General features: G+C 38.6%; 1 protein-coding gene across 10 annotated transcripts in view; it reads left to right on the plus strand.

Annotated features, from left to right (window-relative positions):
* The window catches only part of LOC140487978 (lysine-specific demethylase 2B-like), a 223067-nt gene that overhangs the window by 77441 nt on the left and 129432 nt on the right, over window positions 1-16194 (plus strand). For all 10 annotated transcript variants that reach the window (XM_072587462.1, XM_072587464.1, XM_072587460.1 and 7 more), the window contains one exon: window positions 9401-9579. In XM_072587462.1, coding sequence (XP_072443563.1) covers window positions 9401-9579 — 179 coding nt within the window. The remainder of the gene's footprint in view (window positions 1-9400; window positions 9580-16194) is intronic.

Below are 16194 nucleotides of genomic sequence, written 5' to 3' on the forward strand. Positions count from 1 at the left end.
CCTAGTCTGAAGGAAGATGTTTGAGATTGTTAGAGTTCAGTAATCTCAGCTACAGGATACCATTGCAGGAGTTCCTCAGGATAGTGTCCTTGGCCCAAAAATATTCAGCCACATCATCAATGATCTTCGCTCCTTCATAAGGTCAGACATGGGGATGTTTGATGGTAATTGTTCGCACAATATTCACTCTCATTCAAGACTGATCAGAAGCAGTACATGCTCACATGCCGCACCTCCTGGACAGTACCCAAGTTTGCACTGGCAAATGACAAATGACATTTGCACCAGGCAATGACCATTTCCAACAAGAGAGAATTTAACCCATTGCCTTTAATATTCAGTAACACTACCTTCATTAAAAACACCACTGCCAAATGCTGGGTGTCACCATTGATCAGAAACTGAACTGGACCAAGTCAGAGGCGAGGAATGCTGAAACTCCCCACCCTCCTTTCCTTCACTATTACCGTGCCAAAATCCCCTGTTAACAGCATTGTTCTTGTAATGATACCAAATGGACTCCAGCAGTTCAACAAGACAGCTCCACATCATCTTCTCAAGGTCAGTTAGTGATGGGCAATGGTCCAAATAGCCAAGTCCACATCCTTTTACTGAATGAACAAAAAGGCCTTCGCTGCAGTAATATCAGTGGAACTGTAACCTGCAATGAATACAGGACAAAAAGAACAAATATTTACATCAGTTTACACAAAGGTAAGTTCAATATGACCTCATGTTTGAATTTCTTGTGCTTCCACTTTTTCTCCTTGTCATAGAGATGTACAGCATGGAAACAGACCCTTCGGTCCAACCCATCCATGCCGACCAGATATCCCAACCCAATCTAGTCCCATCTGCCAAGACCCGGCCCATATCCCTCCAAACCCTTCGTATTCATATACTCATCCAAATGCCTTTTAAATGTTGCAATTGTCCCAGCCTGCACCACATCCTCTGGCAGCTCATTCCATACACACACCACTCTCTACATGAAAAAGTTGCCCCTTTGGTCTCTTTTATATCTTTCCCCTCTCGCCCTAAACCTATGCCCTCTAGTTCTGGACTCCCCCACCCCAGAAAAAAGACTTTGTCCATTTATCCTATGCATGCCCCTCGTAATTTTGTAAACCTCTATAAGGTGACCCCTCAGCCTCCAATGCTCCAGGGAAAACAGCCCCAGCCTGTTCAGCCTCTTCCTATAGCTCAAATTCTCCAACCCTGGCAACATCCTTGTAAATCTTTTCCGGCTTTTTTTTTGAAAAAGAAGGATTTGGTTTGCAAGTTAAGGCATTTATCATTACCACTGCAAATAAAGCATTTCTTACATACGTTATCAGATGCAGAACCGGTTAAACAGGGAAGTACCTTGTATCTAATATAATGGAAAATATTTGCACTATCTCGAGCTATCTTTTATTGCATTCCTGCTTTACACTTTCATTGCTAATAGCAAACAGGGATAACTGTGACCTGTAGAAGTTGGATTATGATGTTTTATGTTTCCGTGCAATTGAAAGCCTAAAGAATTCCAATAGGCCAGGTTTTCTGATGAGCTCTGAGCTGTAACTTTTGTGTGCAATAACTCAAGAGATTCTAGCTGCAGTGAAATTTATTTGATTTGAACTTTGTTTTGTCAATGATGTTGTATCTTTTAAGAAATGTCTACATGCATTTGCCAGAGATTTGAATGGTTTCACGTCCTAATGTTTTCCCTTAATGTTTCTTGATTGTGCAGGAATAGGCTAATTATCTAACATGTCCCTTTGTGCTCCAGAAGCATCTAATTTCATGTAATCCCAAGTATTTAAATGTCTTTGAGCCTCTTCCACTTTACCTTTTGTTTCAGTTGTGTATTTCATATGATGATGTACCAATTCATTTGTGGAATCATGTGAACATTTAAGGTTGACAACACTGTTAATGGAAACCAATTACAGTTCTCAAATTGAGTTCTTTCCTACTGTCACGCAGATCATTAAGATTCATCCGAGAATCTCAGAAGCGTTATTACGCGTAAGGAAACCTGTTGTGTTTGTACCAGCTCTTCAAATGAACATCATTATCTACTGCCAATTTCCTGCTTTCTCCCCATACCCTTGCACATTATTTTTATTCAGATAATGTCCCATGCCGGCTTGAATATGTCAATTGAATATATCAGTGGACCTAAAGGTGTTTGTGAACCAATTGGGTATTTACGACAATCAGCATTAACTAGATATTAATTCTTCAAGCTTTCATAATCTGCTATGGTGCTGAGGCCTACAGTGAAATTGTTCATGTGAGTTTTAAGCGACACAATTTTAAGCACTGGTTGATTTGTCATGAATTGATCCGCCTTGTCTTGGTGATTCTCTTCTACACAATACTTCAATGTTACCCTGTCCCTCCCCATCCTCCCCCTCAACACCCAGATCTGTCATTCTGAGTCATTCTGAATCATTCTTTGTCACCGTCAGCTTTCCTTATGCCTGACTAGACTATCCTGGAGCAAATTGACCTGAAGAAACAATAATTGTCCCACAGCTTTTACCACCTTCCAATCCAGCTGCTCAATATTTCCATTTCATCCACTCCAACGTTTAGGCTGTTGATGCGAGATATTGTGCAGGCTGTCAGATGTACTGGTGGCTGTGGAACTACTGCACACTAAAGGGTAAGAATTTCTAACCTACTAGTAGATGGTGCACCTCAGTCCATATTGTACTTGTAGCATTTTTTAGATTTTAAGAGATAAACAACAGAAGTTGAATGAATCACAAAAGAAACCTTTGAGAGACATGCAGGGCAAATATTGGGTATTTGAAGCTTGGGCATCCAAAGCTATGAAGAGAAAGTTGACCATTTAAAATAGTTTTGAATTGTATGCATAAAGAACCATTGGACATGTCTTGGGCCAATAATCTCCTTTTCTGCTGTAACTCTGTGTGGTTTTCTTTTTCACAACCATGTGTTAAACTCCTGCAAAGTCCCAGTGAGGGTCAGTCATCGAGATTGTTTCGCTTAGAAATGTAGAATTTTCCATTTGACAAGTAAGACAGAAGAGTGGGTTCACCACACGGGATTATAACAATAACTGAAGATCTCTTCCTTTTGCAACTCGATTTTAATGCTGCTTGTGCCAGAATACACTGGAGGTGGGAAATACATTTGTCACCTTCAATATCTGAGTTGCTTAAGAAAACAAAGCCTGGCAGTAATAAAAAAATGAAATGGGTTAGGTAAAAATAAAAATTTACAGACCTGACATTCTGAATTATTTGATTGCATTATAGAGCATTTGGTGATGAGCTTTCATCGTAGATGTTACATAGTTTGTAAATTGCTTAGGCCACAAAAGCTGACTTATGAGAGAACAAAATTCCCTGTTGTTCATTGACCTCTTGTGGTCACTTTTAAAACTACAGTTTTTTTTCTGTCACTTGCAGTTATAACTGACTGTCACAGATTACTGTCTCCTTTTTAAAGTAAGTTTGAAATTTGAGCCCCAATTACAAAAGGGAACCACATTAAATGAGCTCTTAAGTAAGTAACTGAACTGGCATAAACAAAATGCTACTATTATTAAAATGGAGCATCCTTTGGTGTGGTGCATAACTGGCTGATGAGTGAATTAGAACATTATTCCCTTGCATATCACTATAAGTGAACAGATGCAGCTATTTTATTTGTTCTTTGAGCTACAGCAGTGCCTTTAAATACTGCACTTTAAGTGCAAATGTAATTAAGCTTCTGTTCTCCACTTTGAAATCAAATTAATTGTTTTTAAAAAAGCTGTAATTCCACAAAGGAAGCAAAAAAAATCTTATGTTATAAATGGGAACTGTTTAATTCCATATAGCTGGACAGAAAGCTGTTTTCTCACTGATATGTTTTTCCACAGCTTGACCTTTATGGATTACAATTTTTTTCATGTTGTAAAGTGCTCTTTGGACACATGCTTAGAGTCATATAGCATGGCAACAGACCCTTTGGTCCATCATCTCTACGTCTACAAAGTTTCCCAAACTAAACTGGTCCTATTTGTTTGAGTTTGGTCATATCCCTCTAAACCTTTCCTGTACCTGTCCAATTGTTTTTGAAATGTTATAACTGTACCTGCACCTACACTTCCTCTAGCAGTTTGTGGGTGGCACCATGACTCAGTGGTTAGCACTGCTGACTCACAGCAGAAGGGACCCGGCTTCAATTCCAGTCTTGAGTGACTGTCTGTGTGGAGTTTGCACATTCTGCATGGGTTTCCTCTGGTTCTTCGGTTTCCTCCTACAGTCCAAAGATGTGCAGGTTAGATGGATTGACCGTACTAAAATATTCCCATAGTGTCCAAGGATGTGCAGGTTAGATGGATTAGCCATGATAAATGCAGGGTTATGGAGATTGGATGCTGTTCAGAGGGTTGTGCAGACTTGATAGGCTGAATTGCCTCTTTCTACACTGTCGGGATTTTATGATTCTGTGATTCATACCACGTATGAACAACCCACTGTTTGAAAATGTTGCCCCTTTTAAATGTTTTTCCTCTTACCTTAAAAATATGGCCCCTAGTTTTGAACTCACTTCACCCTAGGGAAAAGGCAATTGCTATTTATCTTATCTGTGCTCCTCATGTTTTTATAAACCTCTATAAGGTCATCCTTCAACCTCCTATACGCCATTGAAAAAGCCCCAGCCTATCCAGCCTCTCTTTATAGCTCAAATGCTCCAATCTGAGCAAAATCCTGGTAAATCTTTTATGAACCCTCTCCAGTTTAGTAATATCCTTGCTATAGCAGAGAGACCAGAACTATACGCAGTACTGCAAAAGTGGCACACCAAGTCCTGTACAACCTGAACATAACGTCCCAACTCCTGTCACAATGTTGGTCTTTTTACAAGGTTACCATGCCCTTGAGTTGTTTTTTTACCAGAGAGGGGGTAATTGGCCAGGCTCCAACTCAGCTGGATTTGAAAGGTTTATTGGGGTCCTTTTTGTTTACCCCTAACAGATAATGCCTCTGGCCTAAGGCTTTCATGTCTTTTTTAAAAAACCGGTGTAATCAAATGGGAATGGCCAGCTAGCTGTGTAGCTAGCCTTCATTTATATTAGAGTTTTTGATTCCAGCAGCAGTGTGTGTATGTGAAGAAAGGCTGCTGGGCCAATCCAACCGAACCGGGTACCCGCACTCTCTAACTTAAAGTCTGTAAGCCCTGATTTGTTTCATTTTTACTCTTTGGGCTAAGGCATGTGTTTATTGGGGCTGTTGCAAGTATTTCTGCAAGCGTCATTAGGTCGGTATAGTCTGTCTAGTTTTTAGATAGGATAAGTTGTCCAGTGTTCTATTTTCTGTTCTTTGAGTTTCATTCCATAATTTTGTAAATAAATTCTGTTTGTTTAAAACGTGGCAGTTGGATCAGCTAATTCACTCTGGGAACATCCACTATACACTTACCTAAAACAAATAGCAAAGTTATGGTCTGGACTACCTGCTTAAAAATGTTTTGAGGGGTCAGGCCTGGTCCATAACACTCTTATACTCAATGGTCTGAGCAATGAAGCCAAGCATTCCAAACACTGCCTTAATCACCCTGTCTATGTGTGAAGCAACTTGCAATGAACTATGTACCTGAACCCCCTCTGTGTCTCTGTTCTAATACACTCTCCAGGGGACTGCCATTAACTTTGAGTCCAGCCCTTGTTTGTTTTTACCAAAATGAAATATCTCACGTTTATCTGAATTAAACTCTGTCTGCCATTCCTCAGCCCATTGGCCCAATTGATCAAGATTCCTTTTTAATCTTAGATAACCTCCTTCATTCTCGGCCGTACCACCAATTTTGGTGTCATCCACAGACCTCCTATCCATGCCTCCTAAATTCTCATACAAATTGTTTATTTAAATTGCAAACTAAAGTGGACCCAGCATCAATCCCTAGAGAACACCACTGGTCACAGGCCTTCAGTCTGAAAAGCACCCCTCCACCATTACCCTCTGTCACCTACCGTCAAGCCAGTTTTCTATGCTGTAAACAGTCATCTCTTCTATAATGCGATAGTTGTGTTTGTGTGCGACCCCGCACTATATGAAAATTGCTTTATGAAAATAACACTCCAAGTGTTGGAGATCTAATCACGTCATAGCCTATATGCATTTTATATGTTTACATTTTAGAAACAGCATTCCATATACATCAATTGTGTTACAGGCAATTTGTGTTAATGAAAGACGCATTGTAGCAGAACTGGCTCGAATATGCCTTTGTCTATCACTGTACATTTTATACTCCCTCACTTTGTGTATTCCAGTCCGTGTCTCTATATCGAAGTTTAAAAGGTGTACCATGTACCACTCTTCACTATGGACGTGCAGTCCTTGTACCGTCTATACCACAAGGACGGCCTCCAGGCCCTCTGCTTCTTCCTCTCCAATAGACCCATCCAGTCCCCCTCCACCAATACCCTACTCTGTCTCGCTGAACTGGTCCTCACCCCCCATAACTTTTCCTTTAACTCCTCCCTCCTCCCATTTCCTCAATCAAGGGGGTGGCCATGTACACCTGGATGGGTCCCAGCCTGCCTCTGTCGGCGATATCGAACAGCCCCTCTTCAGTACCTACATAGGCATTATATCTCAACTCTTCTGCCGTTACATCGATGAATGCACCCAGGCTGAACTGGAGCAGCCCCAACTTCCACTCTGTCATCAAATTCACTTGGACCATCTCCGACACCTCTCTCCCCTTTCTTGACCTCACCACTTCCATCTCCAGCGACCGCCCATTTCATTTTCCCCAGCTGCTCCTTTTCCAACATGACCATCTTTGGCCTCCTCCATTTCCAAAACAAGCCACAGCATCTATTGGAGGAACAACGCCTTGTCTTCCGCCTTGCGCACCCTACAGCGTGGAGGATTCAACATTGAGTTATCCAATTTCAAATAACCTCCCTCCCCTTCCCAGCCCCTCCCCCTCCCTTCTACTGCTTCCTGCCATGAACTGGATTCGTTCCTCCCATTGACCAACCAGGACGTACTGTCTACCTGCCTTCACCTATCCGCACTTCACCACCCTGCCCCCACTTCCCACTTGATCTGCCGCTCCCTCCAGTCCTGAAGAATGGTTACACCCCAAACATCAACTTCTGTACCTACTCATGCTGCCTGGCTTGCTGTGTTAATCCAGTCTCCTGCTTGTCCACATATAAAGTTGGTATTCCAAGAGCAACTACTTTCATGAACTGTAACAGATGTCTGTTTCAAAACAGGACAGTCATAATGAATTCAAGTTATATACAGTTACAACTAAACCATAACAGTCTGTCCATGTTAGAAATCAAGGTATGAAATGCTGCAAATACAAAGCAGACCAGTTAATATTCTCATTAAGCATCTACGCAATAAGAAACAATTGTCTTTTTCCTCTGGAGATACTGCTTTAAACATTTTATTTTAAAATTGTATTTGTAGCTGCATTTTCCCCATCCTCTACAATCTGAATTTTGTCCGAAAAGAGCAATTATTTGTCATTTTGTAGTTGGAGAGAAAAACATCAGGGTGCTTGATTGAGTGAATTGCATTGACCTTGGCAATAACTATTCTCTCTTGGGAAAAAAAGTCAAGGTCACCGTTGCAATTCTGTAAGGCTGTAAAAAAAGCAAGTTAAATAAATGTTCCTACAATTTTATCAACTACAGGGAGGGAATGCCTTGTTCATAAAATTGTGTCTTTAAATGGATAATTAAAGGACTGGAAAGAACTATTGTAACTAGAATTCCTTATATATCCTAATTTGACTTTTTAAAAAAAATTGATTTTGTAAGGTGTGGTCGTTGTACCCTATAGATATCTGCTTTTCCCAAGATTTGGTAATTTCAAGCTAAATGCTTTCTTTACCATTGAATCCAGATGACTAATGTGTTCAACATTTCCAAGATTTTTTTCTTCATTTGAATCTCTGTTATAAATAACAATAACAGAAATATGGCTTGATGGCAAGTCATTTCAGACCTCACTATAAATACTCAGTGCTACTATCATTGCTTTCTCTGAAATATACTTGTTGGATTACATGTTAAATAGGTGAAATTATACCTAATTAGCAAAAATACATTGTTTTGATTAGCAACTATCTCTGCATGGATCATATATTTTTTGATATGTATGCATGTTGAATACAGTAATTGAATAAAAAAACTTAGCTTGTTGATCTATAGGCCAAGACAAAAATGTACTCTCTTGCTTTGGGAAGATAAGCCATTATATTAAGCAAATATTGACTCTTTTTTTTCTCCAGATGCTGCTTTGTACTTCGCAGATCACACTTCAATATAATGAAGCAAATCGAAAGTTTTATGCACTGTTGTTCTTTCTCCAATGCTTTAACTTAGTTTTTAGGGAATGCCAAACAATTTGTACAAGTAAGGCCACACTCTGCTTTCCTGGCATTAAGCTGCCAACTCATTTGCTTGTTGGCTCAGTAATTAACATTATTCAAGTTTGACTGACTGGTGTGCTGATCTCAGATGTGGTAGTGATTGGACAGTCAGAAATTGGAGCCAAATCAGAAATTGGGTTCTGATCTCTTGATTTCTGTTCATCAATGTTTGTGTAAATATTTGGTGAAGATCAGATTGAATTTGGCTCTGAGGCCCCACCGTAAATTGAATATTGTAACGACACTTGCTATTGAGCCTTGTAAATGGCTACTTGGGGAATGTGCCTGAAGATGACTGATATTTTTGCACTGTGAATCAGTAGTATGAAGAGGAAAAGAGTAAGAAACTTAATTTCTTCCCTTGTAAACACCAGTTTTATGTTTTTTCCTAAGGTTAAGGGGCTATGTAAAATTAGCTTGAATTTAATGAATGGATGTGAGTGTTTTGACATCAGCTCCAAATGTGCAGTTTAAAATGAACATCTGCTACTTCTGGTTTTTCTTTGATGGGATATGACATTGCAGATAACGTTAGCATTTCTTTCCCATCCTTAAACTAAAGTGTCTTGCAAGGCAATCTCAGAGGGCAGTTGAGAGTGGATCCCATTAAATCGTATGTAGGCCAGACCAGGTAAGGTGGCAGTTTTTTTCCTTAAAGAACATTAATGAACTAGATAGGTTTCTACAACATTCAATGGTAGATTCATGGTGACCATCACTGACTGGTCTTTGGTTCCAGATTTATTAATTGAATTTAAATCTCTTCAGATGCTGTAAATCTGTGTTCCCAGAGCATTAGCCTGGGCCTGTGGTTTACTAGTCCAATGACATTATCTCAATGCCACCATCTTCCATCATGGTGCTGTTACCGGCTAATATATTTATTCTATACATTTATGAAATATTACACTTTACCATATTCAATATATATGGGTATATAAAGTTAAACAGTAAAGTGAAGCTGACGAGAATTGTTTTACATTTTGTGTAGGGAGTCGCCGTGTTGTGGATGTCATGGATGTGAGTACCCAGAAAGGAATTGAGATGAGTATGTCACAATGGGTTAAATACTATGAAACACCAGAAATGGAAAGAGAGAAGCTGTATAATGTCATCAGCCTGGAATTCAGTCATACAAAACTTGAGAATCTGGTCAAACGGCCCAATGTGGTAAGAAAATTATATGCATCTATCAGTTAAATTATGTCTGCATCTATAGAAACTAATCAAAGCATTCGATCAATTCCTTCATTTTATTCTGTTGGAAGACTAACATCTCTTATGGCAAGAGCATTATTTCTATGTCTTAATATTTTAACACTAATTAATTTGTGTGCTAATGGCACCAGTGTAATGAAACAAAAAGAGCCTACTGAGGAAATTAGGTCTCCAAATTGAAGCACTTCACTTTCAATATTTAAAACCTAAGGTGCAATGTTAGCTGCAGTAATATTTTAAAAATAACTGCATCTTAGTTCATTGTTAACACTATGTTCAATGCAATTTCATTTTTGTTTTGGAAATATTTCATGCATTTATTTAAATTTCATAAATTTAATGCAATTTTGTATTCACACAATTTCAATACGAGCCGATTTTGTTAGAAAGAATTTGAAAGAAATAAGCTGGCTGTTTCTCTCATTTACTAATAAAATTGATTTCAATCCTTGAGAACGATAAATAGGTTTAAGTTGTGAGTGAAAGTTCCATAAACCTGCTTAGCTACCTCTTGTATATGTCCTCCTTAAGAATAGTCATTGACCCTGCCTCTGCACCTCTCAGGAAAGGAGAGTTACAAAGACCCACCAGCTTCTTAGGGGAAAACATAAGTTCCGTAATACCAACCAGCTATTTGTGTGCCTCAAAAAAGGAAAGCTAGAATGCCAAGTTTTCCATGGTGACATGTTGTATTTTATGCCACTGGCTGTAGAGCAATATGTCAACGTTTTGGCAGCTTCATTCCTACTCTTGACGATTTCTAAAAGAGCTTTTTGTTTACACTCACTGGGACTGACAACACAATTTCTTTTTTCTGCACCATGTAAAGTATCATTTGTGCATTATTCCACTCGCTGCCTTACTGGGACCACTGTTTACACCTGAAGTTCTGCATGACCTTCATAGGTTTCCTCCTTTTTGTCTCCCTGCTTTGGAAGGCATAACTTGTTCAAGGCTCAGTTGCATGTGATCTGTAGTTTCTTTATTTCACAAGTGGCCATTTATCCATATATTTTCAGGCTATTTTTCTGTCAGTGCTAGTGCTGTCAGGCCCATTCTCTGTTTACTGTATCAACAGATATGTGCTTTGCTGTAGCCATCACTGGCTACTGATGGATATTTAAATCTTGCTGAAGTTGTTCCCTCTGCCAGTGCAGGAACACTGCATACAATTATAATGTTTTCCTTACTGTTCCAGTTGAGATCAGTCAGTTAGCCATGAACATTTCTGGTCTATCCATCTCTGTCATAGCTGAAAATTTATTTGCTGAAAATGTGTTGCTGTTTTCAGCTCCGATCTCCAGCATCTGCAGTCCTCACTTTATCCCTGAAAATTTATTTCCCCATTTTGAATGTTTCTGTCTAGCTGAATAAATTTATTCAGTTATATATTTGAAAGTAGTAATGAATCAGTGGTACTTAAATTCCATGTAGTTTTCAAGTTCGGGAAATCTGAATCCCCAACTCCAGGCAGCTTTGTTTTATTTGAGCATATTTCCTGCTTGCTGGTTTATCCAAGTTTCATGCCAAGGAATTGGAGATTGGGAGAAAACTGTTTGTAGTTGATGGACAAATACTAAATCAGAATGAGAAAATGGGGTATAAGTGAAATTAATTGAAATATTGATATTTAAGTTTTACTTGCAGTTATTATTGATATTTATCAAAGCAGACCATGCAAACAAAAGCATTATAGATAATTCTGATTAAGCTTTTTAAAAGGGGTGAAGTTCGCCATCAAATGGAAATTGGGATAATGCCTTTTTTTAACATAATTACCATGAACAAAATTTCATTTTCCATAATCTCGTTTCAAAGGCTATGATTTTATCTGCACAATTATGCTAGTTATGAAGAAAATTCATTTTCAGCAGTTTTATTTTGAGGAGAGAAAGATTGAGGCTCAAATATTTTTGTGCATTGAATTGTATTTCAATTGTGTGTGTTTGTTGTGTTTGCGAGTGAGAGAAAATGAGAGATATTTGGTTTTAAATTTAGTTTTGCACTGTCAATGGATTTTGCCAGGGTGGAAAATTTGGAAATGAATTTAATATGTAGAGAATTGTCATTAGCAGAGATATTTGCACCAAGAGCAGTGTTTTATATTTATTCATTTGACATTATTGAGAATATCATATTGATCTGTAACAAGGTAGGGCCTAAGCTGTTAATTATGAATTCGGGACGTGCAGAATTTAAGAATTTAAGTTTAAATTCTTTGCAGCCATACATTTAGAACTTCGTAAGTATTCAGCAATTGCTCTTAACATCTGTGAAGTGTCACAATCCGATGCATTGTGAAGTAAAGATCTGTTATTTGGTGATATTTTAATGAAAGTTACTTTAGTTGCAAGTTCATTGAAAGGGAATGGCATTTCTGAAACCATTTATGAATGCACAGCTATATCATTACAAAATTAGGCTATGCTAAATCTGTCTATAATTCAATTAAGGGACAATGGTTCATGTTTAATCTCTACACAAAACTGTGTCTTAAGACAGTTTTTTGTTCACCTAAAGTCCAGGATATCCAGGTTGGCTGTTGGTTAATGCTGATGAATCACAAATACAAGTAGTCCCCCTATACCCATGGGGAATACGTTCCAGGACCTGGAAACCGTGGATAAGAGCGAACCCATTTGTTTAAATGGGAAATGTACCTTCCTGGCAGCCTCCTGGTCCAGGGTTCTGGAACATTCCCTGTAATATGTTCGGACCGCGGGTAGCTGAAACCACGGAAAATGATTCCATGGACATTGAGGTTGCCCTGTATGTAATTTATATGAAATTAGAATTTCCTTAACATGGAAGTTTCAAGGTGTTTTACAGGAGGGGGAGAAAATATGAAGAAGAACTTAAGGCTTTGAAGGCTGCCATGAAGGATTAATTCAAATTGTCTGAAATCTTGGTCGAAAAGAAAAGTTTCAAGACCGGTTTTTAAGGTTTATAGAAAAGAAAGGCAGGACTTTTAGGGAGTGTGTTTTACAGGATGTGACTGCGTAGCTGAAACTTAGACCAACAGTGGGTATACAAGGCCAGAACTTGCAAGGTTTTGGAGAACATTCAGAATTAGGAGAACTAAACCTTCGGTAGGATTCTGCTTCTGAATCAGAAGGCAAAGAGTTCTAGTCCCACTCCTGTCTTGGAGTGTAGAGATTAGAATTTGGTCTGTATGCTGTGTTAGGATGTTTTTTGGCACAGCCTCATCCAGATGGAGTGACCACTGGCTCAGTGATGCACAAGGGTTGCGATTCATCCTTGTTCCAGTTAGCATTAAAGTCCAAAGATGTGCAGGGTCAGGTGAATTGGCCACGCTAAATTGCCCGTAGTGTTAGGTAAGGGGTAAATGTAGGGGTATGGTTGGGTTGCGCTTCGGCGGGGCGGTGTGGACTTGTTGGGCCGAAGGGCCTGTTTCCACACTGTAAGTAATCTAATATAAAAAAATCTAATTATAGAATTGGAGACCAACATGCCAGCTCTGCAAGCATTGTTTATATCCATCAGAGTACAGATGGATTTGGCCATGTTTTTTCATTGTAAAAAGTAGATGGACCATTTTTTGCCTAATTTGCTGCCCACCTAGAACTCTGAATTTAAAATCCACAAATGAGGAAATGAAAAATACTAGATCCTCCAGAAATGCTTTTCGTTTTAATTTTAAAAGATCCCTTGACTTGTGAAGAGTGAGGATCAATATTACAATTCTTGCAAATAACAAAATTCTCATCTGATGTCCTTTACATTGAGAATTTTTTGTTTGTTTTCTTTCCAGAGATGTTCAAGCTAGATGGATTGGCCTTTCTAAATTGCCCCTGGTGTCCAGGCATGTGCAGGTTAGGTGGGTTAGTCATGGGAAATAAAGGTTACAAGGGTAGGATAGGGGTGGTGGTTCTGGGTGGGATGCTCTCTAGAGGGTCACTGTGGACTAAGTGGGCCGATTGGCCTGATCCCATGCTTGTTTCTATGATTCTATATGATTCTATGATTCTCGTTTCAATTAATAGATTCCAACTTCTGTACCTTCTCTGAACGCTTTGTTCCTTCAGCACTAAGGTATTATTATTGTCTCAATTTCCGCCTCCTGCTGTTGCAAGAATGTCCTCAGTTTTAAATCAACAGTGGGAGCTTGGATTGAAGTCAAGCATTGAGGAGGCAAGCTGTTAGTTAAATATGACAGTACTCATGTGGCAGCTGAAAGGTACTGGTATGACACTGTGGCGTCTGCTATTTTTGGTGACATTGACACAATAGCCAGAAAGAAGCCAGTCAGGAGAAACATCTTTAGGGAAAAGTGTGAACCTGTATAACCTGACTACCTGTACTTCTAGCCTCCATCAGTGACAATGGCATCTAGTCTAACATGAATCTATGAAGAAACAAACAATATAATTGAGAGACTGTCTTAAAAAAATTAGTACATACTTTTTTTTAAAATCAGGATTGAAATATTTGTGTTCAACTATTTCTAAATTATTTATATTTTCTTAATGTTAGTGCACTGAACCTAACATAAAAAACGGTTGGAATCATTTTTGCTCTACACTTGCAAGTGTAAGAATGTTTTATAATTTGTCACAAAGCTATTGCAAATCTGTATTTATGTTTAACAGAAATTTTATCAGTGTTCTAAAATGCACTCCACATTTCAATTCAAAATATAGATGCTGCAAATCCTGAAAGTAATGCTGCATTCAGGGTTTGTATTTGAGCAGAATCCAGATTGTATGAATAAAGGAGTGTTTTTTAGATTATAAATGCAGAGCTGAATGCATTTTGGGTAAGTGAAAAATTCAAATCAAATAGATTCATAATAAATACACTGAGTTAGTCACTTGTTTGTCTTCAATCTGCTGATTCAGTGATCAATCAAAGTAGCCAGTGTAAATTGACCAGTAATTGGATGAAATAATGGGGTTTCAGGGGAAAAACAATGCATGTTGATGTGGATACATTGCTTCAAGTGGATGAACATTTCAGATAAATGGATATTATTGCGAATTTAAAATAAGCACATGCATACCTAGCTGAAAACGGTGAAATGAGGAGCATGGAGATTCACTTTGTCAGGATGTACAGTTCAATTTATTCTTGTTAATTCAAAAACATTTTTAGCTTAGTTAAAATCATTTGAATACAGGGTATTATGGTGGTTTTATATGAGCAATTTGGAGAGAAAACACAGGAAGCATTTCAATTTTGTCTTATGCATACAACTCAAAGAAAAATAAGTATTCAGCCATGAATTCAAGGTCTTGATCCCAATTTGTGCATTTTTGCTATAAAACAACATTAAATAATCTAAGAAAGACCAAAATGATTCTCCTGTGTGGCAAATAATTAATGTGACTTCTGGCTTATGACAGACCTAAGTAATGGAGTATTCTCCAGGAGTTTAGCTCATTTTTTTTGTTAGCTTCTTGTTAATCAGTATCTTTCACTGATGAGGGTTTGTAGATTTGTTGACAGTATCTTTAATTAAATTTTCCAGCACATCCCTATCCTGCAGTAATGTGGCCTGTCAATAGGGGTCACGTTTACTGGTGTTTCAGCTGGACAACAATTAAACAAGAAATGCCTTTTCAGGCAACTGATTCTCTTACAATTCGACCATGGCTTCGCTTGCCCAACAGAACAACTCCTAGTTCAGTAGCACATTCACAGAGCCATCTTAAGCACAATACCAGACAGCTAGTGATGTAACTGATATTTATAAAAACATGAGCATTCCCAACATAAGTCAACTTCACTTTGTCTATCCTGGAGTTTTTTGCAGAAGCCAATAGCGTTCTTCTGTCCTAGCTGTCTAAACCTTTCAGCACCATTCTCTTTTTGCTGCCAGCCTGTGTGCCCTGCAGCAGACTGCTCCAAATATTCTGGTTTCATCACAGTTCTAAACCTGAAATCCATTTGCTAACTCCCTGGAAAAATATGTTTCTTGGAATCTTCCTTTGTCAGATTTGACAAATTTGGCAGGCAGTTTTTCACCATGCAGAGTGAAGTGCTAGATTTCATGCTATGCCTTGAGTTTCTATAAGCACCCAATGATAGTTTTAAATTTAAAATTCTAATTCTAGCTATTTTCCCTTAATGTGTTTCTGGCTACTGATATATATTGCTGTGCTTTATACTTGAACAAATAATTTGCACTACATGATTAATGGCATTATTGTGTACCAAGTGGGTAGTTGCATACTGCTAAGTGCCATCTGTTGTCTTCAACTTCAATTCCACAATTAGAATAGTGACTACACTTCAGTGGTACTTCATTGACTGTAAAGTGGATCACAATGAAGTTAAGAATAGTACTGTACAATGGAGTACGTGTTGCCAAAGCCAAAGTGCCGGCATAAATGGATGTCACCTGTGAGAAAAGATTTGCTAACCTACGATAGGCCCACAAAAGCAAAATTGGCCAAACTGTACCAGAACACCCAGAATTCCTAAGCAGCTCAAAAGTCAAATCAGACAGCACGCAGAAAAGGGAATAGACTTTAAGCTCCCACGGACAATGACAGAGCACTACAGATATCTCGAAGCCCCAAGGGCAGTTTCACAACCCAGCAATAC

Source organism: Chiloscyllium punctatum, chromosome 17 (genome assembly GCF_047496795.1).
Source record: "Chiloscyllium punctatum isolate Juve2018m chromosome 17, sChiPun1.3, whole genome shotgun sequence".
NCBI classification, from domain to species: domain Eukaryota; kingdom Metazoa; phylum Chordata; class Chondrichthyes; order Orectolobiformes; family Hemiscylliidae; genus Chiloscyllium; species Chiloscyllium punctatum.